The sequence below is a fragment of the Macadamia integrifolia genome, chromosome 11 (assembly GCF_013358625.1).
Source record: "Macadamia integrifolia cultivar HAES 741 chromosome 11, SCU_Mint_v3, whole genome shotgun sequence".
NCBI classification, from domain to species: domain Eukaryota; kingdom Viridiplantae; phylum Streptophyta; class Magnoliopsida; order Proteales; family Proteaceae; genus Macadamia; species Macadamia integrifolia.
This window is the reverse complement of record NC_056567.1, coordinates 5963062-5973429: the sequence shown is the minus strand read 5'-3', so window position 1 is coordinate 5973429 and position 10368 is coordinate 5963062. Positions and strand designations below refer to the sequence as shown.

The window sequence follows — 10368 nt, the reverse complement described above, 5'->3', positions numbered from 1 at the left end:
GTAAGTCACCCAAGTCGAGTTAAAAAATAGCAAAACCTAATCAAGATGAATATAGACATTCCCAGTTAAGAAATTACTGAGTCAAATGAAACTCAGCTGCAGTTGAGGTTGTTAATTACTTAACCCTCTTCCACAGAATTCCATAATAAATAGGGAAATTTTTTGGCATATCAGCTTCTACCCCTCTCTCTCTCTCTCTCTCTCTCTCTCTCTCTCTCTCTCTCTCTCTCTCTCTCTCTGACAACAAAGACCAGGGGTGCAATTGGACTGGGATTTTGAAGACCCAGGAATAGAGCTCTAGGGACCAGCCTAGCCCTAGGTTGGTTTGGATATTTCAGCGCAAGCCCAGTAGGCTGGGACTGGTTCTATTTTCACCAAACATAGTAGAAATAAATTTTAACCTAAATATTTGTATATTCAATATTTAAATTAATGATATCTAGTAAATATAAATTACTGTAGTTAACCCATAGCCCTTTATCTTTTCCATGTACTTATAGGGTTGGCCTAACCCAAGCTCAAGCCAGCCTCAGGCTGAAAACCCCCACCAGGCTCTCCTGGGCTTGGGGCAGGCTTGACATATCCGGTGGGATTTAGTAAAGTGATTGTCCAAGTGACACCTTAATCACTGTACTAAATGAATACAAAGTAAGCACTTTACAAAGAAATGTAGGCAACAACCATATCTCTAAACAGTATTCTTTTATTAGACATATCAAAATTGGTTACTTTTCGATTCCTCATCTGTGCATCTGCGATTTAAGTGAAGACCATGGCGGTGGATTACTGTGCTAGACTCCCTGAGCATTAGTTGAGGTGCGTGTAAACTGACCCAGACACCTTGGTTAACAAAAAAAAAAGTAATTCTCTTGGATTTGTTTATAGAAGTGGGATTTCTAGTGTACATTCTAGGATTAATCATAACGTATAGTACTAGGGATGATATGGAACCATTGATTCGCAGGTTCACATGATCCAGTTAAGCATTTACATCGATTTGTAACAATAGTATTGTTAGAGCCTATATCCAAGCACACTGCACTGTTGTTAACCATTGTTGAGAAGTGGAACTTGGAGCTTGTTATTCTCTCCCATTTTGCATTTGGGCTTTTGCAATCACTATCAGTTCCAAATGTCACAGGTTTACCTGCTCCAACAGCTTGCAAGCAATAGTATGCATCCTTAATTTGCAGATTCTTTTCAGGCGTATAAGTCCATGCTTCAGGTTCGACACAAGAACCTAGCTTAACAGGAGCCACTGGTGGTGCATCTGGGCTCTTAGGGATACACAATCCCATAAATGGATGGTAAATTACATCATATTGTTCATGATCAGAAAGACCAGGTCCTACATCACACAAGAAAACCAATAGATAGTAAATCAAATATTGTTGAATCAAACACCAAGAAATACGAAAAACAAATAGATAAAAGATCCACACGACATAGAGATTTAATGAGGTTCACACACTAGGGTGGTGTGCTACGTCTTCGTGTGAAGAAGAAGATGTTTCACTATGCAGAAGAGAGATTACACTCATGCAGCGAGCGGCGAGAAAATTCGCCCTGAAACCCTAGCTCGAAAACCCCCCCCCCAAAATATAATGACCTTCTCATTTGGATAACCACCAAAATATGTCAAAGCGGATCGATCTTCAAAATGGATCGAAAATTCGAGACAAACTTAACAAATATCAACATTTTTTTATGGTGATCAAAGGAGTGAAAAGATAGATAACATACCTCGGAAAGGGAACTGTAGAGAAGAGAGCCTTTGCATGAAGCTTGGGTTCCGAATTTCTGACCAGTCCCAATTCAAGACACCATAGTATTCATTCATTGCCATAACATTTTCTCTATAGTAATTACTACCCATAAGTGTCCACAATGCCCAATCTATGTCCAATTCGGCCGCAAGAGCAAAAAAGCAGCTTGAGTACCTATCATCAGCTACATAATTTTCTTTTAGATTTACACCCCACTCGCTCATAAATAATGGATACCCTTGATCCAACAGAAAGAATGCATGATCCCTCAAATATTGCACTTGACTTGCGCATACATCATTGGGGTTGCCATTCATCCAATCATTAGTAGCAGCAAAACTATACCAATGAATCTCAAATACAAGCTTCCCCTTGAAAGTAACATTCACTGGTCGATTCTTTAGCATTCCCAAGTCTTTATCAAAGTCTTGACCGGAGAGAATAACAAGAACTTTGGGGTTTGCATCATGTACTAATGCTGCTCCTTTTTGCATGAAGCTAATGCAAAGAAAATAGAAGACCATTAGTTATCAGTTTTCTGGTTTTTTTTTTTTTTTTTTTTTTTTTTTTTTTTTTTTTTGGGGAGGTGGTGGTTGTGCGGGGTGTTGAGGGGATGATGCTACTAGTGAAGGTACCTGAGTCTATGCCATGCACATTACTTCTTATTAGTGAGTTGGGTTGGGTTAGCCCAACCCCAAGGTCTCTTAACTCAACCCAAGCCCATCCCAACCCTAGGTCGGGCTGGGATATCTCAGCCTGGGCCCAACGCTGTAGGGTTTAGTCCAACCCAACCCAACCCTGATGGACCTTGATTGGGTCGGGTTTAACCCAATCCAGTTCAACCTAATACTATTGGTTACTTGGTTGTTTGATCTTGATGCAATGCAGAGGCCAAAGACCAAAGTTTTTGTATATGTGTAGATTGTGGAAAACAAAAGATCTTTTTTTATAACTACCCATTAATAATTATTAGCATATTTATATGATTATATACTTAATACACATGGTTGGGTTGGGTTGGGTCAAGACCTCAACCTAGGCCCAACCCATCCTTGCATCAGGCCTGAAAATCTCAACCCTAACCCACCCTATGGGCTGAAATCTCAACCCAAACCCTATTCGGGCTCAGGGCGGGCTAAGGCTGGTTTAGGTTGACCTGGATTTTTTGACACTCCTACTTCTTGTCATATAATTTTTAAACTATTTGACTTTTCCACATTTTCCCCCTATGCCTCTACTTCCTCAAGCTTCAGCTCTTCTTAAATTGAGGATATAGTAACCCTTCTTCTTTATTTATTCATTTTTTTTTTTTTTTTTGGAGGGGAGTGTTATGCCATTTGGTTGAGATTATGCCACTATATGTGAAGATATGGCCATAAATCAGTGTTACTTAGGTTATGTTTGGTTGCGAAGAAAAGAAATAGTTTTTTTTTTTAATATTTTTTTAAATGATGAAATTTATGTTAAAATTTGGAAATGTGGTAACATACTTGTACCAAGCACTGTCATTTGTCCCAGGTCCTCGCAGTTCATTCCTCAGGCTCATGCCAACGACATTGGGAACACTATTGAACATTGTGGCAATTTTGCTTAACCCCTCAAGCCAAATGTGTGGATTGAAGTAGCGATCGCCAAAGAAGCCATTACCATCATATCTGTTGCAACACCACATAGGTTTGCTTACATGGTTGTCTAATATCACCATCACATTGTTCTGTCCAAGGTTCTTAACCACTTCCTGCAGAACTTACAATATGAAGTTTCTAAACAGAAAATATAAAATGATTTAAATAAAAGAAATTCCTTAATTTATGTACTAAAATCAAAAGTTTCTTTCATTTGCTATGAGATTTCCTACTCTATCTAGTGGCTATTTCTGTCATATGGGGGCCTATTTAAACTTTGCTTCTTATAGTTTTTTATTTAGAAGTTTTATAGTAATTGTGAAAATCTCATCACTGTTGATGTCCCAACACTATCATTGGCCCCACATTGATTGAGGAACACGCAGCCTAGCAGCAATGCCTTGCCCTTAAAATATATATTAGGGGTAGGCATAAGGGTGAGTCCAGATAGTTTACCTCAACCTACCCAAGCCTAACCCAAAAGAAATGGCCATTGGGATTTTTCTTGGGCTCAGGATTGGGCTTGGTTGGATGTATTTAGTTACCTAAAACAAACACAATTATCTCTCTCTCTCTCTCTGTAGCGTAGGTCTTTAGATTTAGTGGAGTCCTTATGTCGATCACATGGGTGTAGGAGAACATTCCTGTACATGAGTGTGATCTGGGCACCCCCATTTGTATCTCCGTCGTTTTCGTTGGAACCAGACCCTGACTTCACCTTGTCCCGGCAGTTTTTGTCATGCTCCCTTTCAGCTCCTCTTCCCAATAAATAATAAGGCAATCAATGAATAAATAAAGGGAGAGGGATAGGTATGCTGATGGTGTAGAGTATGTGCTAGCGGACGGTTCCAATAGGGGCACAGGATGGAATATCATATAGGAAGGATAAGGGGGTTATTTCAAAAAACAGGAAAGAGAGAAACAAACACAATGGGTCCTAACTCACGATATTATTAACATAATATTGACATACCCAATCTTTTTCCATAAATAAATGATATAGAAATAAGATACATTACCTGGAGAGCTTGCACAACGGTGATATTAAGAATGAATGGATTATTGACTTCCATGCCAGCAATGGATTCATGAAGGTTGAAGCTCTCGAAGGACTTACGAACAGTCATAGAAGATAAGGTCTCATTGGTAACCATGAAAGTTGGCCATGTAAGCCTAACACAATTGAATCCCATTGATAATATCTTCTTTGATATTTTATCCAAAGGCTGCTTGCTGAGACCCTCAGCCAGCATTGGCTGAAGGTGTCCAACCCAATTCACACAAGCTAGCTTCACTCTTTTCCCATCTTCGTCCACAATCCATCTTGAATTTGTATAAAGAGGTAATGTTGGGAGAGCCAATACTTGCTGAGAGATGATCAAAAGAACTAGAAGCGAAAATATGGTATAGAACTTCCCCATCTCTCCCTCAGAATTTCTAATGTTGAGTTAAGAAAAAAAAGAGATTGATTACTTATAGATGACCTAATGGATGAGAGGAAATTGTTTCATTCAGATAGGATCTACAGATCTTATTAAGCCTATTAATAGCAACACTGCTAGCTAATTAATTTGCCAATGAAACAATCAACCTGGTGGGAAATCCGAAAATCCATAACAGCCACTCTTATATATGAATCTCTTTACCCCAAAAAAAAACTCCTGTGAATCCATCTTGGCTGATCTGGATTTTGTTGTTCCGGTTTGTCTTGGATTCAAATTAGATCTCTACTTACACGCCACTATTTTCTGAATGTATCTTAGCCTGCTGCTGGATGTGGCAAAAGCTGATGGGAGAGAGGGAAATCGGGGTCTGGTTCCAATGGAAGCTAGTGAGCTACAAACGAGTATGTCTGGATCACATTCACGTATGAGAACATTTTTGTATTGGTGTTATAATATTATTACTAATACTTTCAAAACTATGTGGTTTAGACCTAGAGTTTTCTATTTCCCATGGTCTCCTTGCAATTTTTTTGTCCCCGGCTAATAATGTTCCTCAAAACGTAATATTTTCTCTTAGAATTCTGATTGCCTTGTTTTAAATGTTATTAGATTCCCTTTTTAAAATAATTGGTTTAGACTTCGGAGTTTCAATTTTCCAAGGTCCTAATATCTTTGTTGAGATACATTAATTTAGGGAAGGATTTAGGGTTTTTTTTTTAAAGGCATACTGATTCTTGCCGACTCCGATTGCTAACTGTTTTTTAAAATATATTGTGTAAAAAAAGAAAAATTATTATGTTCTCAATTTTATTGGTGTATTGATTTTTCTGTATTTTTACAATTTTTCTTTATATTTTTCACAAACTTATTTTAATGAAATAATGCATTTTGTTCAATATTAACGCCATAAAATATAACACTTAGGAATTATTACATAATATACAAACTTGAAATTAATTTCTATGCCGTAAATACGCCAATGTAGAACACTTATTGTTGATGTTTCTTCTCCATTGAAGCTTTGAGGTGCTTGACGACTTTCTTCCCATTGCTTGGTCTTACCTTCATGCAACTTCTTAATGCTTGAGAGTATGGATGTCAATCCCAAGCCCGACCCGACAAGATCGATTGGATCCAACCATTTAAAGACTGGTCTGGCTCAGATCATTTATTAAATGTGTCGGATTTGAGTCCCACCTGTTCATAAACAGTCGACCTCGATTTTGATACAAGGCCAGTCAGGCAGCCAACCGAGACCAGACTGGCCTGACCTGTTGACAACCCTACTTGAGAGGATATTAATTCCAGCTTAACTTACATAATATCTTGACAGGGCTTGAGTGGGCTCGGGCTTGCTGGGCGAAACTTCGACCCTTATGGAAGACCATTAGGTAGTTCTTTTATCTCCCCCTCTCAATCCTCCCTAGTCTTCTCCTACAATAAGAATAATTCATTGTCTTATATGGTCCAAGTCCCATTTGTGATTGCTCATTGTAACCATGCCCAACAGTAAGACATTTAGTAGGAAATGTTAGTAATAGCAATGCTTGCAATATATGTACACAAAATTCTGACTAAAAATCTTAGTTGGACAACATAAAGGATTGTAATTCTCTTGGATTTGTTTATGAAGGTACATTTCAAGTTTACATCTTAGAAATCATAGGGTATGGTACTAGGGATAATATGGAACAATTGATTGGCCGGTTCACATGATCCAATCAAGCATTTGCATCGATTTGTAACAATAGTGTTGTTAGAATCTATATCCAACCACAAGGCAGTATTGTTAACTATTGTCGAGAAGTGGAATTTGGATTTTGTTATTCTCTCCCATTGTGCATTTAAGCCTTGGCAATCACTATCTGTTCCAAACTTGACAGGTTTACCTTCTCCTTCAGCTTGTAAACAGTAGTATGCATCTTTAATCTGTAGATTCTTTTCAGGCGTGTAGGTCCAAGCTTCAGGTTGGACCCAAGAACCTAGCTTAACAGGTACTACTGGAGGTACATCTGGACTCCTAGGGATACACAATCCCGTAAGTGGATGGTAAATTACATCATATTGTTCTTGATCAGATAGACCCGGACCTATATCACATGGGAAAATTAATAGATGATAAATTAAAAAGGAACTTCCAGACTTCCCATGGATGTGGGGGAGGAATGGGGCGGACTCCACTGAGTCTAGAGACCTATGAGAGACTAGGTAGAGGGGTTAGGTCGATCATAAGGGCCGGCATACGAGAGTATTCTTGTACGTGAATGTGATCCAAACTCCTGGTTCCCATAGACATCGGGTACATGGGTGTTGTTAATGCAAACACTAAGAAAATATGAAAATAAACAGATAATAGATTTGCATAACACAGAGATTTAATGAGGTGTGCTATGTCCTCGGACGAAGAAGAAGATGTTTCACTATGCAGAAGAGAGATTACACCCAAGCAGCGGTGAGAAAACTTGCCCTGAAACCCTAGCTTGAAAAATCCTCAAAATACAATGACTTTTTCAACAAGACAACAATACATTATATACTTCAAGTCATGGGTCGACCCATCGGGTAGCGGTCAATCCAGTCAAACCGACCACGAGGGCGTAGCCCCCACACCCCCATACGAGATCAGTGATGTGTTTGGGCCTATCGACCCAACCCCTCTGCTTCCATCACAGATCTCAGAAGACTTTCCATCCAGGTCGCCACCAAAATATATCGAAGCTAGTCAATCTTCAAAACGGGTAAAGAATTCAAGACAAACTTAACAGGTGTGCTATAGCCATCGAAGAATACTTTTCTTGATTGATATGGATTTCTCTGTTTTCTACCTGCATATTTCCTCAAATTCTTTCAAATCCCTTTAAATAACTAAGTTTTAAGAACCAAAAATTATGTAAGAAAAAACGGGCATATTTCAAGGAGCAGGAGAAGAATAAGAACAGGAAAACAATTGAATTAGAAGACAAAACAAGAAAAGCTATAAATGGCTGCACTTTGGTGGATCTCTACGGTGGCGTTTATCAAGAACCACCACCAAAAGTAGCATCATCATGGTTTTTTCAAACCGTCATGGAAGTTTATATCCCTCCACCTTAATACTAACTTCATTACTATCATAACACTACTACTAATAAAAAGAAATGTTCACTAATGGCAACATTCCATGGTCCCTTACGATTATTTAGTCCCATCATTGAGGGTGAATGATGATTTTTGAAATCTTTTCTCATGGAATTCTAATTGATCTAATTTCAATGTCATCGGATCACCCTTTCAAAATAAATTAGGTTGTTAGACCTATTAACTTCAAATTGCCACTATCCCCTCACAATTTTCTACCAGTACCATTGTCAGCTAAGGATTGTCCTCAAAACAAAACTTTTCTCCTGGAACCCGGATTGATTAGATTTCAATATCAATGGAGCCCCCTTTCAAATAAGTAGTTTTGATCTAGAATTTTCAAATTTTCATGATCTTCTCATAATTTTCTGATCCCATCATTCTCAACTAACTCCTTCAAAACATAATATTATCTCTTGGAACTTCGATTGCCTTTGATTCAATCATTTCAAAGTAAATATTATCTCTTGGAACTTCGATTGCCTTTGATTCAATCATTTCAAAGTAATTGGATTAGACCTAGGATTTTCAACTTTCCAGGTCCTAATACTTTAGTTGAGGTACATTAGTTTAGGAAAGGGTTTAGGGTTTTATTTCTAGACATAGGATGATTTTTGTCAACTCCGATTATTAAACTCCGATTATTAATCACTTATAAAAATATAGTGTAAAAGCAAACTTCTATTGTGTTCTCAATTTTAATAGTGTATGGATTTTTTTTTTTTATTTTACAATTTTTTTATTGTAATGAAATAATGTGTTTTCTGCAATATCTCGACAATAAAATATAGCACTCAAGAATTATTACATGATGTGCAAAGTTGAGATTTGATGTCCATTTCATTGAGGTTTTGAGGTGATTTTCACTTTCATCTTATTGAAGAGAAGCATGATCTTCAAGTTGACCTCTACTATTTGGGGCGCAACATGTATTACAACAGAAGTGGGAGGTGAAGGAAATTTGGAGCAATTCGGAGGTCTTCTTAACTTATCTTTTGACCTAATCACTACCTCATGGCCTTTGAGCGTAGCCCCCTTTATTTGGATGTGTACAAATCTATGGAAAACCTTGTTTTTTTTATCTCGGGCCTACTAATGAGCGAGGTAATTGTTTTTTTTATCAATCTAGATCATATGATAATGGCTAACAAAAACTCGATGTATATCTATAACCCAAAACGTTGTATCTTTGTTACTATATTTTAATTTAGTCTTTTACTCAGAAAAAAAAAAAAGGTTGACCTAGCAACTTCATGTCTTCATCAGATGTCATCCACCGATAATGATAACTGTCTTGTCCTATGATATGGATATCGGTATGGATCGGCCGTATTGATTAGAACTAAGAAGTTTTGCCCTTAAGTCTAATATTACCCCCCAATAAGAACCGTTCCATCAATATCTTCCTTTTTTCTTTTCTTTTTTTTTTTCTTTTTTTGTGAAAAAATCCACCGATATCACATAAGGAAAGTATTAGTATCAAGTGGCAGATATTGATACGGATCAGCCAAAATGTCCGACCAGATATTGATACTTAGAATTTTGCTTCACTCTTCCACTCCCTTGGCTCCCATTTCACTCTTTTTCTCCACATTCCCCATGCCCATACACATATGGGGAAGTGGAGGCAGGGACAAGGGCCTCTTTCACAATCCATCCCCACTTCTCCATGGCCAATGTACAGAGTTTTTTCTCCCTAAAAGTAATTCATCCCCAGATTTGACTTACTCAAGTCACCAAATTTTAAGGAGAGCAAGTCGAGTTAAAAACTTGATTTTTCAGCTACTATTTTTAGTACAAACATGTCATCTAAGTAACTTTAGGCATTGGAAACCTTATTAATAGGTGATTTGGAAATATAAAGTATCCTCACAAAAATTGATTGGCCAATGTGACTCTTTGAGTGGTACAATTTTCTTGTCTTATAATAATCTTTTTTTTTTTTTTTTGAATATCCATTCCCTCTTCCATGCGAAATGAGGAACGGTCTTCTCTTCTCTTAGGGTAAAAAAAAAATGATTGTATAGAAATTTGTGCACTGAGCAACGATGTCACAATTCATTGTCTTATATATATGGTCTACATCCATTTGTGATAGTTCATTGTAACCATGCTCAATGATGAGCACATTTATGTGTGAAATCTAGGGTAGTAAAACATGCATTTTACATATTTAGAATGGAGCTACCTTGGGTTTTACTCTCTTTTTGCAGGTTTTATATTTTCAAGGCCTTAAGGACTATCGGGAGCTATATCTTCAATTTTACACGTAAAGAGGTCCTATTTCTTTCCATGGTTGCGAAGAGGACGAAATTCTGAGCAAGATGGACGTGTTCAATTAAAAGTACACATTCGTTTGGTCACCCGTACAAATGATTATTCTTTTTCGGGTCAGAAAAAAGAATAATGGATCAG

The 10368-nt window shown here is 37.6% G+C and overlaps 1 protein-coding gene across 1 annotated transcript; it reads right to left on the bottom strand.

Moving 5' to 3' along the window:
- Positions 1-786: 786 nt before the first annotated feature.
- Positions 787-4813, bottom strand: LOC122093604 (glycosyl hydrolase 5 family protein-like). Its single transcript, XM_042663961.1, has 4 exons — positions 4411-4813; positions 3257-3504; positions 1744-2264; positions 787-1348 (listed from the first exon to the last, which is right to left on the bottom strand). Exons 1-4 carry the CDS (start codon positions 4810-4812, stop codon positions 915-917), a joined length of 1605 nt encoding a protein of 534 aa, XP_042519895.1. The 5' UTR covers position 4813; the 3' UTR covers positions 787-914.
- Between the last annotated feature and the right edge of the window lie 5555 nt (positions 4814-10368).

Bases quoted from the DNA above. Each gene is read 5' to 3' on its own strand.
- LOC122093604 (XM_042663961.1), bottom strand. From the start codon at position 4,812: ATGGGGAAGTTCTATACCATATTTTCGCTTCTAGTTCTTTTGATCATC. The intron at 3,505-4,410 runs GTAATGTATCTT...TAAGTTCTGCAG, and splicing joins CCGTTGTGCAAGCTCTCCAG to GAAGTGGTTAAGAACCTTGG. The intron at 1,349-1,743 runs GTATGTTATCTA...TGTGTGATGTAG, and splicing joins TCTACAGTTCCCTTTCCGAG to GACCTGGTCTTTCTGATCAT.